We start from the raw sequence: 20860 nt of genomic DNA on the forward strand, positions 1-20860 counted from the left end.
CAGAGAGGGCCTGGCATCCCCTTGTAGCATCCATCCAGGACCCTTTTCACACAATAGTTCCATTGGTCTGAGGATTTTCCACTGTCCTTTCACAGGTCCTGGGGATTTGGCCCTTAGTTGATTGTAAGTGGAGCCTGTGCGCACAAGGCTGTTGTGATGCTGGGATCTCTTGCAAAACAGCTCTGGCTGTCCTGTCCCCTTTTGAATGGTAGTGCTCCATGTACTGTTGGTTTATAATGTTCTTTATAAAATAACTCTTTGAATGGCCTTACTGAGAGGCCACAACCTGCTGAAGGTTCCCATTGTGCTGTAAGCTATTCATTGGAAGCGGAGGAGGTGGTGGGGGAAATAAAGAACTGGACATTTCCGAATGAGTCTGTGGGTTATGTACTGGGATGGGGCTCACTGAGCCAGAGTCACTCTGCATAGAGCCAAGGCTGGTACCATCAAAATGAGTCATTTTCTTCTTCATTAATTTTCTTTCTTTGGCTCTGCGATTCTGGAACCAGATTTTCACCTGCAGAGGAACAAAGGAAAAGGTGTTTCAAGAGCTAAGTCAGCTTCTCAGTGTTGTGAGATTTTTTTTTTTAAGAGTCTTATTTTTTGGCTCTTTTATATGTAACATATTTAGGTTGTGTGTACAAAATCTTACTTAAGTTCTTAACGTTGCGTGCATCACTGTGATATCCAAATGCCGGGAGACTGCTCTAACGTGTGGACTGAACTGGCATCAATAGCCCCAGAGACCAGGGGAGCATACAAGTGGTGTTACAGCCACCTGAGCCCCTGCCTTGGTTGTGCACTGAGTCCAGCTTGGCCAAATCAGAGGATCAGGGCCAATTTACCCAGGGCATTTTTCTCTTCTCACATTCATCAAATTTACAGCAGTGTAACTCTGTTGACTTCAGTGGAGTTGGTCCTGATTTATACCAGTGTCTCAATATGGATTTAGCAGTCTGTTTAGGCACACATATTTGAAAAGTTTGCTCATCATTTAGTAAAATGACCCCAGCTCTTCCACTTTGGACAGAGAAAACAGCCCTTTTTTAAACTTATCTTTCAACCTCCTTTCTTATTAAAAATCATTTTCAGTGACCTACATTCCAGTTTAACTCAGAAATATATCTTTTAATAAGTATTTCTCTACATTGGGTTGACCTCACCTGTTAGGTGATACAGTCTCGCATGATATTCTTATAGATAAACTAGGAAAGTACAATTTAGATGGGGCTACTGTAAGGTGGGTGCATAACTGGCTGGATAACCGTACTCAGAGAGTAGTTGTTAATGGCTCCCAATCCTGCTGGAAAGGTATAACAAGTGGGGTTCCGCAGGGATCTGTTTTGGGACCGGTTCTGTTCAATATCTTCATCAACGATCTAGACGTTGGCATAGAAAGTACGCTTATTAAGTTTGCGGACGATACCAAACTGGGAGGGATTGCAACTGCTTTGGAGGACAGGGTCAAAATTCAAAATGATCTGGACAAATTGGAGAAATGGTCTGAGGTAAACAGGATGAAGTTCAATAAAGATAAATGCAAAGTGCTCCACCTAGGAAGGAACAATCAGTTTCACACATACAGAATGGGAAGAGACTGTCTAGGAAGGAGTATGGCAGAAAGAGATCTAGGGGTCATAGTAGACCACAAGCTTAATATAAGTCAACAGTGTGATACTGTTGCAAAAAAAGCAAACGTGATTCTGGGATGCATTAACAGGTGTGTTGTAAACAAGACACGAGAAGTCATTCTTCTGCTTTACTCTGCGCTGGTTAGGCCTCAACTGGAGTATTGTGTCCAGTTCTGGGCACCGCATTTCAAAAAAGATGTGGAGAAATTGGAGAGGGTCCAGAGAAGAGCAACAAGAATGATTAAAGGTCTTGAGAACATGACCTATGAAGGAAGGCTGAAGGAATTGGGTTTGTTTAGTTTGGAAAAGAGAAGACTGAGAGGGGACATGATAGCAGTTTTCAGGTATCTAAAAGGGTGTCATCAGGAGGAGGGAGAAAACTTGTTCACCTTAGCCTCCAATGATAGAACAAGAAGCAATGGGCTTAAACTGCAGCAAGGGAGATTTAGGTTGGACATTAGGAAAAAGTTCCTAACTGTCAGGGTAGTTAAACACTGGAATAGATTGCCTAGGGAAGTTGTGGAATCTCCATCTCTGGAGATATTTAAGAGTAGGTTAGATAAATGTCTATTAGGGATGGTCTAGACAGTATTTGGTCCTGCCATGAGGGCACGGGACTGGACTCGATGACCTCTCGAGGTCCCTTCCAGTCCTAGAGTCTATGAGTCTATGAGTCTATAGCCCCTTCATTACCATGCTGTCTAAAGGTATGTCTAAATTACATTTAGACACCTGCGGCTGGCCCATGCCAGCTGACTCAGGCTTGTGGGGCATGGGCTGTGGGGCTGTTTTCCCTTGCTGAGTTGCTCTACAAATAGTTCTCTTCTTCCTTGCTCCCCACCATACCCCTCAACACCCTCCATCCCTACTCGCTTGTTTCTGTCTTCCCCTAACAACAGGCCCATTTTGCTTACTACATTTCCAAAAGCAATTTCAGTTGGATTTAGTATTAATTTTTCTTTTCCAAACACTGTTCTGTAGTGTTGTTTTCCCTAGGTAAATAATTTCTGTGTACACTTTAACAGTGGCTATATTTGAGATGTGGATAAAACAGTACATATAGATCTGTGGTAAAGTTTGTAAAGTATTTTGAGATCCATCAGGACAAAAAGTTGTGTGTACGCTCTCTCTCTCTCTCTCTCTCTCTCTCTCTCTATATATATATATATATGTTGGTCATTATAATTCATTAATGTTAGTAGTGTCTTCAGCCAATCACAATCACCTTTTTGTATTTTAATTTTTAATATGCTGGAAAGAACCCCTCCTCCCATCCATATGAGATATTTCTCGGGTTATAAGGGGATCCATTTCTCACAGGGGTGAATGAATTTCCCTGCTTCCCAGATTATCAGCACGTACTGTACCAAAACTACATAATTTTGCCTATGGTCACTTTACACTATGTAGCAACTTGCATGGATATTCTTCTCACAGGCACAACAGCTTGTCCAAAACCCATCAGTGTTATCACTGATACTAATCTAAGGTCTGTTGTATACACAGTTTTTGCACTGGTATAATTAGGTTAAGTTAAGTATGTGGTTTTTTTAAAACCAAAAATATAACCTTTAATCTAGACACAGTTTTAACGATATAACAGATGCCTTATATTGGCATTGTTGATACCCCTTCCTGAATGACAATAAGCTATACGAGTATAACTACATCCACAGTGGGGTGGGGGTGAGGTGTTGTAACACTGTAACCATAATGACATAATTAAAGCCATACATACAGCTTTTGTGATTAGAGCAGGTCTAAGATGCAACACTTGGTAATGCAAACATTACATGACTGGGCTGAATATTCACAGAAAGTGAATCTTGAATTAGTAATCATGGGCATACCTAAATCCAGATCTGAATAATTTGTTTATTCAATCAGGGAACAAATTTATATAATGTGACTCAAATGTCCAGTTAAAACAACTTAAATTTCTGGTAGTCAAATACTTGCAATGAATTACTTGCTAACTTGATGCAGCGCTATACTTATTAATGAAATTTAGGCCTGTTTCTCCACTCCACCAATGTTGCTATTTACACCTTTGTAAACTGAGGGCAGAATGGATGTATAATGCTACCAATCTGATTTGGCAGCTTTTATATCCACTTTGCACATCACAAGGTGTAAAAAAGTGGAGAGTCAGGCACATTATTCATTGCATAACTGGAGAAATCTTGATGTGTTTGCAGACAATTTGCAAACAAAACAGGGTGAAATTGTTGAATATATTATCCAACAAGAATTATTCATAGAGCTCAATCAATAAAACTCATAATTCTATATTTCATTCTCTAGTTTCAGTGCAATGATTAAAGGATCTCCCAGGTAACATGAAATAGAACATATCATGTTAGCCCAAGGAATAATTATGTGCATTGCTCTGTGGGTGATCCAGCTAGACTTCTTATCTCAGTGTCTTGCTTCCTGGGCCAGCTGGGGTTGGAGGTGTTTTAGAGCTAGAGGCCATGTTTCCAGCTCAACTGGTAGGAGGAAGAGCTGGGAGCCCTGCAGGAGCAGTGTGCAGCCATTGCAAACACCTGATTTAGGAATGTGACATTGATGGATTCCAAAGCAAACTTTATTCAGCTCTTGGCTAGAATATAGAACATCAAGGTTAGAGGATAGAATGGAGGAAATACTGAGTGAGGAGGGAATCCTCAAGTAAATGTAAAGAGGAACCCAGGGGATAAATAAGTACCTTCCTAAATATGCTTGAGCTTGTCAACTGGACTTACTGTGTCTAAACCAGTGGTTCCCAAACTTGTTCCACTGCTTGTGCAGGGAAAGCCTCTGGCGGGCTGGGTCGGTTTGTGTACCTGCCACGTCCGCAGGTTCGGCAGATCGTGGCGCCCAGTGGCCGCGGTTCGCTGCTCCAGGCCAATGGGAGCTGCTGGAATGGCCTGGAGCAATGGAGCAATGAACCGTGGCCACTGGGAGCTGTGATTGGCCGAACTTGCGGATGCGGCAGGTATACAAACGGGCCCGCCAGGGGCTTCCCTGCACAAGTAGTGGAACAAGTTTGGGAACCACTGGTCTAAACTAAGGATGAAATCCTGGCCCCATTGAAGTCAATAGCAAAACTCCCACTGACTTCAGTGGGGCCAAGATTTCACCCTAGGATTTTTTGCCAAAATTTCCCATCAGGGTAGACAAGCCCCAGGCAGCTGCTGGTGTTTTAAAACCATCTCATCTGTCCCTATTCAGAGTAGGTCTAAACAACACTGCTCAAAAGGCTGCCAGCTGCCAACGCCTTGTCTGCACTTGCACTAGCACCATTGCTACCGCTGGTACAGCTGAGTCCATGTTAGCAATGGTGGGAAATGTGGAGATAAAGCTAGTGGGAGTAATCACACTTTGCTGAATAAGTTATTGGTTTGTACATTGCAAACAGAGTCCAGCCATGTTGTTTGGTGCTTAGAGACTTTAGGATGCTTGTGTTTTTAACCAGTCTTGTCATCTCCTGATCAACAATAACAATGCATGGGAAATCCGAGTATGTGAGCCATACTCTACCTGTCTCTCAGAAAGTCTTAGGTTTGCTGCAAGTTCAGACTTCCTCCTGATTGTAATGTATCTGTTATAATGAAATTCCTTCTCCAGTTCTAATCTCTGATGATCTGTGTAAACCACCCGGTACTTCTCTCTTGTTCTTGTTTTACCTGTTTTGAAAGAAAAAGACATAGCTTCAAGCAAAAGTTTTTAACTTCAATAGCATAAAATATCTGTTTTACATTTGAAAAAATGTTCCTAAAAATTCTAGGCCTGATTCTTCTTTCACTTACTCCAGGGTAAATCCATTGACTTCAGTAGAGTTAGTGTTGATTTACACCACAGTTGAATCTGACCCATAGACTTTACTTTTGTTCCTAAGTAAACAGATGACAAATCGATGCTCAGATTTCTTTATCAATACATTTTGGGGAGGAAGTGTGGTTTTGTGGTTAAGGACTGGTAGTTAGGAAATCTGAGTTCTATTCCTAGCTCTGACAGAGACTTCCTCTGTGACCTTAGGTAAACATCTCTATAGCTTGGTTTCTCTAAACAGAGATGATACCTGCCTCAGAGTGGGATTTGTGAGGCTTCTTTCACTGTCTGTAAAGCACACTGTCTGTCTAATATTCTTGGTGCTGTAAAAACAATAATGATAATGATTGATATGTGCAGAGTTCTATTACTATAATTTGATAGGTGGCTCTTTTGGTCTCTTGAGTTAAAAGGTGGAGACAAACTATCTCTGCCTGGACATCAGCACAAGGAATGGAAGTATGAAAGATTTTCAGTTGAAAATAGATAAGAGATTGAGAGAATGATAATGCTTGATGTAGACCATGCTAAAGTTGCAGCATCAAATGTTTTACTAATCTTGTTACATAGTTTCAAGTCTGGGTCCATGACATGGCTGAACAGGAGATTATTAAAAAGTCATTGTGATTGTCAGCAGCCATTGAGGACAGATCCACACATATGGAATTTCTGTCCATGTGGCTGCAACTTTATTAATTCCATCAGGATAACTTCTCGGGGTAACCAGTCCTATTAGCAGTGAAAAGGAGGAGGACCATAGATGCTCCTTTTGTCACCTCCCTCCGCTCGCCTTTGTCAAAACTTAAATCCAGTTAGAGCATCACAGCCCTAGGGATTATTAACAGCAGTTTAAAACTAAGGCCTTATCAGAGTCTGCATTACCCCAACACTAAACAGCTGCTTAAAACTAAGATCATCTCAGAGCCTACATTACTCTCAAGGCCCATTATGGCCTGTAACCCAGATCAGCGTACTGTCTGGAGAATGCACTTGCCTGGTATGGCTCATGCTTACTCACAAACCCTTTTCCTGAGAAAGGTCTGTTAATGCCTGATTTTCAGGGAAAAGGGGCACTTCCCTAAAATCACCCCAAAAGCTGCAACTTTATTAATTCCATAACAAGACAGCTTTTTGGGGCAGCCAGTCCTAGCAGCAGTAAAAAGGGAGAAGACCATAGATGCTCCCTTTGTCACTGGTCTTCCCCCTTTGTTAATGCTGAAGTCCAGATCATCATGGCCCTAGAACCAATCACAATGGGATCCTGGTCCCTGGCTGGAACTCCTAGGTGCTACTGCATTACAGAAAATTAATAAATAATATTCTGCCTATGCCTATGGATGATATCTGATCTAATGAGTGTAATAGACTTGATTTCTTCTGGGGGTCTCTGTTCGCCAAGATTGAAGAACACAAGGCCCTATTCTGAATTTGGTCTACTAGCCTCCATGATAAATATAGCTCAGCCTTGGTCAAGCTTTATGTATTAATAAAATAGGAGTACTTGTGGCACCTTAGAGACTAACAAATTTATTGTAGCATAAGCTTTTGCTGCAATAAATTTGTTAGTCTCTAAGGTGCCACAAGTACTCCTATTCTTTTTGTGGATACAGACTAACACGGCTACTACTCTGAAACCTATGTATTCATAGTGGGCTTTAAGTGATCTGGACATTTCTCATCAAATCTGTAAAATTTGAAGACAGGCCTGAACATTTTGGTGTGGAAAAATATTTTTGTCCATGTTCATACTTCTTATTCATGTTTGTTTAAGAACCACTTTGTCCATAAAGCCAGGAATACTTTAAACCAAGTCTGACACCTTGCCCAGGAAAGAGTCCCACTGATTCAGCTCTGAGTTGCATTGGGATAAATCTGTAGTAACTGCACTGAAGACAATGTAGATAACCCAAGTGTTATGCTGGACTGAAAGCATAGTCAACTCAATCATTCTTATTCCAATAGTCAAGTTAGCTGTGATGTCAAGTCCAAAATACTACTGACAAAAAATTTAGAGAGGTCCTGAAAAACAGCAGTAATGCTCTTTAGCCTACATAGATATCAAGTACATTTGTTTTCATTCATGGGAAGTGTAAATTGTTTATTTAACACATGGTCACCTGTGGTGCTTTAATGCCTTACTTGATATTTTTAAAACTCCTTTTGATCTCTCTAGCCTGTGTTTTTGTTTAGGTTTTTTTCCCTTTAAATGTGAATTCGGGGTCATTCAGTGGAACAAAATGCCTAAACTCTCCATTGTGGTGTTAAGATGAAGTACACAAAAGAGCTACAAGGTGATCTTATCATGAACTCTATTCACATTCAGAAGCCATAAACAAATATCAGATCCCCTTTTATCTCCAAATGTACTTGATATCTATGTAGGTTGAAGAGAATTGGAATAAGCATGGCTGACCCTTATTATCCATCAGGAGGAATTTTTATTTGCTTTTTAAACTGAAATAGAAGCTAAATATATTTGCAGAACTCAACTCCTATTTGTCTATACATGTCTTGCTTGTTTAGTATCATGCAAATACACTTCTGTTTCTTTTTAAGTATGATAGAACTTTATGGTTCCTTTATTGAAGGCTGGAGAAATTTACAAAACTAGTTGGGAAAGGTTGATTTTTAAAAAAGTAAATAATAAGAGCAAAATTCTCTATGCTTTGCCTGATGTGGCTCTTGACTTAAATACTGCTTTTCCTACATGTTCAGAATCCTTATTCACCCATTGGGAGAGGAGAATATCAGAGCTGAGGGCTGCTGGATGGATCTAAGAAGAGAATGCTTTATTGTCCATTTAAGTCAATGGGACTCCTTCCAATGCCTTTACTGGGAGCTGGGTCGAACCCCCATTATTCATACAGCATTTTATATTGAGGGTGAAGGAATACATTTTTCATACATTTGCCAAAGCTAAATCAAAACAAACTTCCCAAACTAAAAGTTAACCCCACACCATTTGCAAGCTTACGATAGCCCTGCAATTCCATTCATTAAATTTAATGACATCTCTGGGCCAAATCCTGAGGATCTTGCTCAGTTTTTACACAGCCAGAATTCCAAGGCTGTGAGGATTTGGCCAATAAACAGCAAAGAAGATGCTGTTGGCTTTTTCCTTTTGGGGACAATAATTACAATTTCCCCCTCTAAAGCTGAAAAGTAAACTTTAAATCCAACCTTTAGCCAACCCTCCTCATTTTACTCAGGTGAATAATTTCACTGGAGTCTATGGAACTCACAGGTGAGTCAAGTGAACAAAATTTGCCCTATTAGGCTTTTTTTTCTGAGTCTTTTCCTGATGCCAGACTGATGTCGTCAATGTGTGGTATCAATTTAACTAGAGATGTTCTCTCTTGGAGGACTCTGTCATGGAATTGCAGGTGTTTAGACTTAATCTAATAGGCTACCAGAAGTCAGAGGTCTAACTTACATTGTAATATGTCCTTGTAGCAGTAATACATGGATAGCCTGGTTCTGAAAAGCAGCTTAAGTATAGGGAAGTTTGCCTGAAATTCATTTGAAAATGGCTGTGGAAAAATGGGGTTCACCTGACATTTACGACTTAAACTGCACCTTGCAAAAGGGTTTTTAACAATTCCACAGAGGGAAGGCTAATTACTCTAGCAATTTTTGTGACTCTGGCCAGAATCCAAGTAGGGGGAAGGGAAGAGCTTTCCCATTGGTCATAAAATTCAGAGAGCATTTCTTCTGAAGACAATAAAGCTAGGAGAAGGCCTCTTTATTTGCTGTGAAAATCATCACCCTTTCCGGCAATATAACTCCTGAAGAAAAGAGGGAGAAGGAAGAGACAGGGCTGCATATCAAAGCAAAGAGAAGTGTTAAAAGGGTCTGTTGCCTCAATATGACAGATAGGCCTCAAAACCCAAGACAATGTAGCCCAGGGAAGAAAAAAAAATACTCTCAGACCTCACAACTAGTTTACAAAGCAAAATAAATTAGCATTAGAACTGGCCCGGGCCCCTTTTTCATTGCCTCCTCTCTCAGCTGTTTAGGAGCTTCTGTCTTATGTGAGCTAACATCCTTCATAAAAATCTAGTATCTACCTATGCCTATAGAGAGAGCTAGATCAATACTACAGTATCATATTAATTATAGAGGTTCATATTCTGGTCTCAGTTACATAGGTGCAACTTGTGCTAAAGGGGGATAATGGGTGTACCTGATTACATGAGAGCAACTGAAATTAGTAGAATGGAGGACACATTCTGGCACAAAATATGTTCAAGACACACAATTCACATCTGGATTCTTGTATAAGCCACTATTTGGGGAGGGGGGGAACTGGATTGGAAGTATTGGTTCATTGCAAAGATAGGAGACATTTTCAAAATTCAAATCCAAATCTAGGTTTTGATTTTGCTTGCCCTCAGATCTAGAGTTTTGCTTTGAGCCCATCTCTAAATATGCCTGGGGTTACTTTATAGAGTAGTGATAGAAAGGGCCAAACTCATCCTTGGGGTAGCTTTACTGACTTCAACAGAGTTATGAAACCAAAGCAATTTTGAATGAATCAAGACAAGGAACAATTTCCCCCATTCTGTATATGACATTCTATAATAGTTAAAATACAGGGTCAGCATCTTTCCATTTCAGAAGCAGTACGTTGTTCCAAACCTTCATACATGTGTTTCAGCAACTTTACTCCCAGGAGAAATCCCATTGAGCTAAGTGGGACTACACATCTGAGTAAAATTACTTATGTGCTTCAATGCTTCCAGGATCTTGCCCCATGTTTTCAAAGTATGAACAAATTTCTGTCTCAGATCTGCATGGTGGGTCTTGAGGCTAGTAATTTTTTCTTGCTATCTGTGCTTGTGGAAATCCATGCCTAGGAGAAGACGACCAGCATACTGGAGTCAAGAGACTTTAAATTCAGAATTTTCTTTATGTTTTGTTGATTTCTGTCCCACTTGCAATACCTGGATTTTCTACTTTGAATCTGTTGTTTTATGCTAAAACTCATGGGCCACATTTTGTTCTTGGTTTTGCCAGTATAAACTTGGAGATACTGCACTAAGGTAAACCAAATTAAATCAGTTGAATCCAAAGTAGAATTGCTCTCCATTATTTCATCGTTACACTCTATTGATTGAGTGGATTCCCTACCCAATATTTTGATTTTTGGATATCAGAAGTGTACAAGCTGTTGAAGGTGTGGGTAGATCTGTAAGTGACCAGATCAGAAGAAATCTGCTTTTTGTGGTTCTCTAAAGCCAAGGGAGCAAGGGATGAATTGAAATTCCTACAAGTGTTACATATATTCTTTAGACATTCAGCATCTCACAATACTGGGCTTTTAGAAGGAATATGATTCTTTCCTACAATATTTCCCCCTTTCTAAAGATGTAAGGGATGGGATTTCTATGCCCTTCAAAGATTAGATAATCTCTGTTGGTAGTGCATGCGCCGATGATGCCATCAACTTCTCTAATCATCAGAAAGTGTAGCTTGTGTCTTAAGAAAGCTGTAATTGAACAAGAAAGATATGGGCGTCTTCATGTGCAGGAAATTACAAGCTCTGTCCATAATCAAAGTTTCCCATCTTCTCCCTCTTTACACCATCAGAAACCCTTCTTACCCCCTTTCTATTTAATATCAGGTCTTCTCTTCTACCCTACAGCTGTGTGAAGAAATTCATACTGCTGGTGAAACTGCTGGAGAGGCAAGTTTTCACCAGTGTCACAGAAAAACTATTTTTTGGAGTATGGTTTCATTGCAAATGTGTTGTTGTTTTTCTAAAAACAACAAGTGACCTTTCTTCCTCCTCAGTGAAAATGGCAAAATATCTTCATGAAAGTAGTGAAGCCAACTTGTGGTGATTTGTAATGTTTTCCAAGATGGATTTTCTTCCACCTTCCATCAAAAATTGATCCTTGATCATACCTGTGAATACTTTTGAAAATATGGAGGGAGGTTCCATTTTTTCACATAGAGCATCCTACAGTGATAGTTGGCCTGGCTTTGTTCTGCACTCTGATTGGTAATTTTTTGCAGTGCAGGGAGATAAATGAGAGGAGCCTTGCTCCAGTTATATCATTGGATAAAATATTGAATATTTAATATTCAGCATTTTCTCCTTGGAATTGCCCTGGAGCCTTTCTCTGAAGTCTAACACATTTTGTTTTCTTCTGCATGCTCAACACCTTCATCCATGCAAAGACCAAACACTCAATCCTGCACTCACTGCAGTCAATGAGAATGTTGGCATGGCGTTGATGAGTGCTGGCTCAGAACCCAGTCCCTCCAGTTCTAAAGCTGGTAGGAGAAGGCATTATAGATCAAAACAAAGCGTGTCTTCCAGCCTGAGAATGGTGGACCACAGTCAGATTATTTCCCCCATGGTAATGCATTCTAGCACCAAAAGATTTATAGGCTGGCCTCTAATATTAAATACTAAAACCAGATTTTCCATTGGTGGAGCATAGTTCCTTTGATTTGACTTTACACCAGCAGAGGATCTGGTATTAATATTTCTTTTAAAAAAATTGGTTTAAGGTAAGAGTATGTTGCAATCCTTTTTTTCCCTTTCCAGGTCCATAGTAATGACAGAAATGAAGAACAAAAGGTGGAAAGAGAAGAGTAGAGAATTAGAGGTTAAACATTTTCCTTCAACATTCATCAGGCCATGAGTCCAGAAAACAACAAGGAAAACCCACCACAAAATCACTGTAGGATCCACACTTGTAGCCTTTACTCACATGTGTGGACTGCTCATGTGAGTGATCCTAATACAAGTAGCTCTGCTGACTTTAAAGGGAATTACTAACAGGAGTAATTCTTGCATGATTGCAAGGCCATCTTGCAAAAATCATCTTGCTTTAATATAATTGTCTCCATAATTCAATTGTATGGTTATAGGACTATGTTGTTATAGTTTCACAGCATTTAAACAGCAAATAGTAATTTATTCATCTGATTCATTTCTTCCACTGGCTGAGGGACTGTAGGTAAGTCAGCCGCTGAGCCTCAGGTTTTCCACCTATAAAACAGGGATAATATGCTTACCTACTTCACAGGGTGTTAGGTTTCTAATTAAACAATGGGCCTGATCCTGCAGTCCTTGCTTAGGCAAGACAACTCTTGAAATCAGTGTTGATTTTAGCCTAGGGAGACTGCAGGATCAGGATCAGTGTAGAAGGCTTTGAGGGTGTAAAGTGTAATGGATTCGAACCTATAAAGTACCGAGCTCTCTGGTCCCCATCCGGCAAAGCACTTGAACGTGTGTAACAGGACTACTCATGTGCTCAAGGGTAAGAGGAACACTCATGCTCAAAATTAAGCACATGCTGAAGTGCTTTATTGAATCAGGGCCTTTAAGTGTTGTGTGCTGCTGCTGTTAATTTTAATCCTGCTGGAAAACTGGAAAAAATTTGCTCTTCTGAAAACAAAGACAAGAAGAAACAGGATTAGGGCTAGAATAAGGGCCCCAATTAGAAAGCTGTTTTATCTGAGCTGAGCTTTCCTGGCTTAAAAAATAATTAGTAAAGGGAAGAGGAGGCAGGAAAGAAAACCTGTTGTTTTGATACTATTGTTCAGAATGAGGCAAATCTTTGATGAGGACCTGATCCAATACCCATTAAGTCAATAGAAAGGCTCCCACTGAGTATCAGTGGGAGTTAGATCCCCACAGGCATTTAGATCAGATCCTCAGAGATATTTAGGCACTTAATTCCCATTTATTTTAAGAGGAGTTATGCTCCTAAATACCTTTGAGGATTCGGGCCTTGCATAATAATTATTTGTATCTTTGCGAGGTCTGATCCTGCAAAGTGCTGAACACCTTCAGCTCCTTTTGAACACATAAAAGTTGAGGGCGCTCTGTGGCCTGTAGAACCAGGTACTGCAGAGTGGAGAAATATGTTTGCACTTAGCAGCACCCTGAATTCCTACTATGTGCCCTATGCCTCAGTTGAGTGCAATGCACCTTATAGGATTGAGCCCTGGCAGGATGAATGTGAAAGAGCTTAAGGTTTGCTAGTTATGGGTGATCAGAATGTTATTGTTTGTTAGTTATAATACAGCACCCACAATATGTTAGGCACTGCACAGCCAGATAAGGAGACAAGTTCCTGACCCAAAGAACTTGCCATCTAAAAAGACAGGAATAAAAATGCAGGTGGGGCTCAGGGGAAGAAAGGAAAAGCAGTGTGGAGTCTGGCGAGTTCCACAATTCTGGCTGGGGATGGAGCAAGAGGGGATGATTTTATTTTGGAATAGGTTTTCCCGCCATCTGGTGTGTTAGCTCTAACTCCCTGTAGCTCTATATCCTTGATAGCATTCCTTAGCCTCTCACAGGGGCTTGTGGCAACCTGGGTTGTTACTTTGGGAGACATAGTGTCACTTTTAGATTTGAGCCCCTATCCTGAAAACACTTATGAGTAATCTCATTGCCTTCCCTGGGACTTTTCGCAAATAGGATGCACTATGCTGAGGCATAATGGCAGGGTTAGGCCACAGTTTGCATCTTAGTTGGGGAATGGTGAGTCAGAAGCAAATATGACTTCAAAAAAACCTGGTGCATGTATTTATTTTTAGGGGTTGAACTGTGCTGTCCTTACTCACCCAGAGTAGTACCCTGCTCCACAAATTGTCCCATTGATTTTAGTGGGATTACACATGGCATTAGAAACTATTCAGCATTAATAAGCATATCACAATCTGCCTTTAGGAAATCTGATGCACCATTTCAGTGTAGGATTTTCTGTATTTCTTTTGACTGGTGATTTAAGATTTCTTTTTTGTTTTTACCCCAAACTTGACAGTTTTAATTCCTACTTAAAAACCCTCAACATTGCTTACAGTAGTGCATGGGGCAGAGATTGGGAGGGGAGAGGAAAAAGGGAAATTTCATGAACTGCAACTGATTGAAGGACTCTGAGCTCCTCCAAGAGGTACTGAGTGCCTCCAAGAGGTACTGAGGCCAATGGGAGCCAAAGGTGCTCAGCACTTCACAGGATCAGGTGCCTTTACAATTAACTTTTCCTTAGTTCTTTCCAGGCAGCCTTTTTGCTTCATTTTTGCTTTTCTCAATGCTTCATGACTTACTTTTATGCATTAGATGGTAAGTGCAGCCTATTGCTTTTACTTGCTCACTATTATAAATCAGAAATTGACATGTCAAGGTATTTGACTAGCTGTGTAACCATGGATGTCTGTATTCCTGCCTTTTCTTAGACACCGTCTGTAAGGTAAAGCAAGCCCTTTCATCCACTCTCATTTATTCACTTTTGAAGTGCTAATTTTTTAAAGGAGCTATAGTATTGACTCTGTGCTAGAGGCATGATACTGCAGATCTTTTTTACTCCAGTGGGCCTACTTACCTGAGTAAGGACTGCAGGGCCGGAGAGAGCATTTCTATTATAATCCCTGTTTCTGACCCATTTCCAAATATATAGTTTTGGCCTGCATTTTCTAATGCTTACTGTGAGACCAGAAGAAAATTAATATGGAAAGTTACAAAAAAAATTCAATGCTTTTAAAACACTTATGATCTTTAAGATTCTCACTGAAATCATATTCTTAACATGATCCAGTTACTCCATCTCACATTTTATCACGCATGGATTAACTTCCCTGCATTGAGCAGTTTTTTATGGCCCAAAGAGGTTGCTTCTCATGTGCCCCGATACTAAAAATTAGGAATGGCAATGTAATAAATCAGCATATGATCAAAGACATCATTCAAAAGTAGAATCAATATTCAACTGATAGTAAAAGAACCCATCAAAATGATCAGGATTCTTCGCCTCACTGCATACTTCCCAGCTTTTCTTATGAACTAGAAACTGGGCAAAAAAAGTGAAAGCTCTTCTCAGCATAAACCTCAGCACCCACATACCTGTGGAAGTGGATTGCACTGTTTTCCTCATCCATTCATAAGAGCTGTGCCTTTGACTGTTGGGAGAGATTTGCTCTGTGTTAATTGTACCTACAGGAGGTAAAACCCCAGATCCAGCAGGATTCAGGGAATTGTAATCAGCAGAGCTGTAGGAGATCTGCCCAGGAGACGAGCCATTGATTTGTGCAGCAGTAACTGTGCTGGAGGGTCCTGGGCCGTAAGTATTCCAATCCTCCCTTTGCGTGCCATAGTGAGATCCCCAAGCTCCCGAAGACTGTCCTTGGTTGTCCATACTTGGCACATGATGATATCCCATGTAATCTGAATAGGATGGAGTGGAGACAAAGTTTTGCACTGGCAGGTTGTTGTTGTTGTTGCTGCACCTTACGGATCCTGGATACATGCTGGTTTCTTTATCCAAAAGATAACTCACATACATGATGCTCATAGCCTGGCTTTGTCCTGCCAGGGCATCCTGCTCCTCACAGTGTTTGTTTGATCTCTTCCTGCCTTCCTCTTTCTTTCTCTCTCTTTTCTAGCCCCAACTGGCTCTATAAATGACTCATGCTAGCCCTGATGTCTCTTTACTACACATGATTAACAATGGTGTTACCAGGTGCTGGTAGTAACAGTTTACTAAGGTTCTGCCTGATGTCACAGATAACTGCCTGCCCCAAAATTACATTTGCATTCAAATGAAGGGCTGACCATCCAGGCAGCCCCACCTTGCTGCTAGTTCTGGTGCTTCCTTTCTCACAGATCTTTTATGTATCCATCCTGGTCCCATCCCCTTTAATACACTCTGACCTGCCTTACTCTTGGAGCCATGTTGCACACAAAATTAACCTAATACTTTCTTAGAAAGCTAAAGAAATAAGCTGGTTGAACACTGAGTGGTTTCTAAAGGAGTTTTTATATGAATACACCGAAAAATACAGGAAAATCTGAGTAAGGAAATGCTCACCACTGTTGTTGTTGTTTGTTTCATGTCTACAGTATAAACCGCACACAGCACTGGGGAAGACAGGTCCATACTGTAAGGAGCTCACAAACAGAATTAGAGTTGAGGCTCTAACGCAATGTCTACACCAGCGAGCTTACAGCGGCACAGCTGTACCAATGCAGCTGCGCTGGTGTAAGATCTCTCGTGTAACCACCCCGAGTGAGTGGCCACCGACATAGCGCTGTGCACACTGCCACTTATGCCAATGAAACTTATATCACTCAGGGGTCTGGGTGTTTTTTCACAGCCCATAAGTGGTAGTGCTGACGTAAGTGGTAGTGTAGAGATGGCCTAAGTTACACTTGTCTAAAACCAGATATCTGTCAGTTCAGTAGTTCCTTCTCTGGTAAAGAGCCAGAATGTTCAGTGCCAAAAATTCTCTTTTATATTGAAATCTAAGGGCTATACTATACAACTATACTCATTTGGCTCACACAAGCTGTCTCATTGACTTCAATCCTTACTCAGGTTAGTGAGTACGCACAAACAACAGCAGTTCTATTCGTTCTAACCCGTATCACATTGTTAAGGACATATACAAGAAGACATAGTGTTTACTCACATGACTAGTCCCCTTGATGTCAGTGAGTCTATTCCTAGGTATAAGTGCTTAGCTGTTGTGAATAAGGATTGTGTAATCACACCCAGAAAAAGCAGCAAAGAATCCTGTGGCACCTTATAGACTAACAGACGTATTGGAGCACGAGCTTTTGTGAATGAATACCCACTTCGTCGGATGCATGTGACAAAGTGGGTATTCACCCATGAAAGCTCATGCTCCAAAACGTCTGTTAGTCTATAAGGTGCCACAGGATTCTTTGCTGCTTTTACAGATCCAGACTAACACGGCTACCCCTCTGATACTTCACACCCAGAAGTTTAACAGAAAGACACTCCGTTAAGATTCAGAGGAGCCCCAAATTTACCATCACCTCCACATAAGTTGCGATTGCTTATCTGTAATTTCCCTAAATAAACCCTGTTTTAGTGCTCTTTGGGCCATATTCTGATACTGTTACTCACAATGAGTAGCACCTTACCCCACAAGCATCAATAAGTGTAGCAGAATCTGGCCCTTCATCTTTGAGGGAAAAAAACTGTATGAACAGCTCCACTTTCATGAGCAACCATACAATAACAAACCTATATGGTATTAATAGAGCAAAACAATGCAATTAAAAAAATTCCCACTTTTAAGCTTCTAAGGAATTGTTTATAGTCAACAGTGAGGGGAGAGGGGATAGATTTTTATAAATGAGGGAAACACCTCGGCACTGTCCCTTATGAAAATGCATTGTATTTTAGTTTTTGGGAAAGCAGTGTCCCCTTTAATGATGTGATACTTAATTGCACCGTTATTAATGAGCTGATATGTTAAAGGGATATGTCTGTTAAACAGGTGCAAAGTATAATGACGTCTTCCTTTGTTCAGAGGTGTATTTTTTCTTTAAGGGTCTTTTGCACTTTGACACTGTTTAAACTTACAGGTCCCTCCTTCTGGTTCCCAGAAGGAAAGAATCTCATCACACACCTGACAACACCTCTGCAGTTTCCTCTTACGAGAGATCAATAGCCTCAGGCCCTGGCCACATTAGGTCCTGGATCTGTGTTTGTGGGAATCTTTTTAGAAAATGTTAGTAGTGCTGGGTGGGTGGTGCAAACTATTTCCTATGAATATTTGTTAAAAATGTTAAATTCATTCACTTTGGCAGCCATGTGCCCCTTTGCAGTTTGCTTCCAGTTAGTATGCACATCACTGTTTGTTGAAAAGGAATTTATAAAATCCTGGGGTCAAATGTTTGCAGAAATTAAATTTTGCATTTGTTCACATGCATATTTATTTATTGTATTATCATCACACCTAGGAGCCCCAGTGATACACCAGACCCCATTGTGCTAAGTGCTGTACAGTCACAGAACAAAATGGCTCTTAAACTCATCCAATTAGCCCAGGTACCCATGTGACTTATTTGGCCAATCAAATTTAACCAATAGGTATCAAATAGTTGCACAGAACTGTTCTTGGTCAATCCACAGAGTTAAAGGAAAACAGAGAGAAAAGAATGATGAATACATTTGAGGAAATGGACCTGGATAATCCACAAACACAAAAATAGGTCAAACTTGTTAAATAAATGATGGCTTATGGGTCAGTCATTCATCTGTACATGGCAGAGCCCTGAACATGTTGTTATATGACACTTGATCCATCCATGTGGGTGGCAGGCACGTCAGCGGGACTCTGCGCACTGGTATAAAATCCATCTGTATGGATTAGGGCCATAGAGTTCCTTGTATAGATGGGTTCAAGCTGTATTGTGGAACCATGTTACGGTCCTGGGGCATACTTCTCTGGTGTTGTAGACTGGCACAGCTCCATAAAGTCAGTGGAGCTATGCCAATTTATACCATAAGAGAAATCGGCTCCTGTTGAGAGAGAATATGTTTATAATATAGTTTGGTTTTATCTTTAACAGCAAGATCAAGCCATATTAATTTATCTCTCTAATTACCTTTCTGGTGTTTGTAGGGTGCCAAACATTATAGTAGCAACATATTTTAAGCCCAGAACGTGATTAGGACCCTATTCTGTTAACTTCCTTCATGGATTTCTCTAGTGTGTTTGACTCCCCCTTCCAGCACCTTGGAAACAATTTTAGGACCTACTCAATGAGAGTTGTTGGCACTTAATAGCTGTTCGGATAGGGCCCTTAGTGAAATGGCTCAACAGAAAGATTGCTTGCTCTTTGCCGGAACGTCATTTGTTTCCTTTCCTCTAAACCCCCCCCACCTATTTTTGTACCCCTTCCCTTAAAAACACACACACAACATAACCCCCTCAAATGCAGGGGTAACAATAAATCAGCCAGAGGAAGGAGCAGCAGCTGGAGTGGAGCTCATTTACTGTAGCATCAGTCCCAGCCCTCCAGTTGCTTTCAGTATGCGTATTCAGTATTATAGCCCTGTAACCCTTAGGAATATAATAAAGTAATGGCCCAAAAACGCTGCAGGGCAGATTGGCCTCAGCAGCATACTTTGGATTGTGATCTCCTCTTCCCCAGTGTTCTGGAATATTTGGTTTCCTAGACTATAGCAATGTTAGAATTCTCTACACTACTGTCGTAATGTTGTAAGAGAGAGTTGTTTTGGATCATACTGGTGATAGGATGGCTGGCTTATTTGTTGCCCCATTTGTTATCATCTTTCTATATTTTTATGAGTAAGGAAATATACAATTCTTTAGCCAATGCCAATCTTTTAAAGCAAAAGAGTTAAGGAAAAATGAGGTTTCCCATCAGTCTGTTGCGGTCACTCTTAAATGTGGAGTTCCTACATGGTGTAGTATAAAGATCATTGACTTGTATATAATGTTTTTTTTTAATCAATCACTTTATCTGTTATGATAATAACTCCCTGTTTTATAAATTGGGAATAATGAGGCTTTCCACTTTCTGTTCTGGTTTTGCAACATGACTCCCAGAATCAGGAGCAAAGAGCAGCCTGTGTCTAGACAAATACATTCCTATCGTTTATTCCTGCATTTTTCTGTGTCTTTGTTGTGTCACACACCTATATTTTTATTTTTTGTTGGATTTTAGTTTATGTAGAGATATGTAGACATATCTGTGTATTTTTATTTTACCAAAAATTGCTCACATGTAGTATAACCCTTCTTGAAAATCTGTCATGCTGAGAAAAATAGTTTTGGTTTAAGCAAAGAATTTTTAAAACTAAAAATACTTAACATCAAAGGGAAATCAGAAAGACAAAAGATAATGCAGGAAATTGTCAGCCTGAAGGAGTTCCCTGCCACTACATAGTTTCTGTATGAAAGAATATGTGAATCTATTTAGTTATGTTGTAGTAATTCAATACATCTAAACATTGATAACAACAAGAATCACAATTCTCTTCACAGAGAGAATCAACAGATAATGGTTTTTTAGCCCATTTGAGTTAGCCAAAGTTTCTGAGGCCTAAGACTTGATGCTATTTAGAGAGAGGCTACTAACTGGGATCTGGAAATTGAACAGTTGAAAGTTTGGAGAATTTTGGATCCAGGGTTTTAGTTCAGGCCACTTGCAAATTTCAGATCCATGTGTGGTTTCTGAACTCCTCCCCTCCAAATTTGAGACCATTTGGATGTGGGGCTTTGCTTCAAGTTTTCTTTGTTCCAGTGATTTTTATATTGTTTTGGGATGCTGAATGGCATTGATTCAGATATATTTGACTCTTGAGGCTTCTCCTGATGAGCATCTGTTCTGACACCATCTGGGAGTCCCTCTGTTATGCTCTGTGTTGGTGGATGATCATGCTTTCATTGCATCTGTTCCTAGGGCACTAGCTTCCTGCCCCGTACACATACCACTCAACCCAAAATAGACCGGTTAATCAAGCAGTAAGTCACCACGTTACTGTATGCAGTAATGAAGATTGCTTCAGTATCTCATCTTGAAAACAGAGCCCCTTTCCCCTATAGTTTCCCACCTGAAAACCACCAACAAACAAAAAAAGGGATGAAAATCCCAACCTGATGCATTGTGCAATTTC

The 20860-nt window shown here is 40.4% G+C and overlaps 1 protein-coding gene across 1 annotated transcript; it reads right to left on the reverse strand.

The window, feature by feature from the left end:
• Window positions 1-268: 268 nt before the first annotated feature.
• Window positions 269-15754, reverse strand: LOC127056621 (homeobox protein CDX-1-like). Its single transcript, XM_050964705.1, has 3 exons — window positions 15307-15754; window positions 5154-5299; window positions 269-517 (listed from the first exon to the last, which is right to left on the reverse strand). The coding sequence occupies exons 1-3, from the start codon at window positions 15752-15754 to the stop codon at window positions 269-271; spliced, it is 843 nt and encodes a 280-aa protein (XP_050820662.1).
• Between the last annotated feature and the right edge of the window lie 5106 nt (window positions 15755-20860).

The sequence above is a fragment of the Gopherus flavomarginatus genome, chromosome 8, assembly GCF_025201925.1.
Source record: "Gopherus flavomarginatus isolate rGopFla2 chromosome 8, rGopFla2.mat.asm, whole genome shotgun sequence".
Classification (NCBI taxonomy): Eukaryota; Metazoa; Chordata; order Testudines; family Testudinidae; genus Gopherus; species Gopherus flavomarginatus.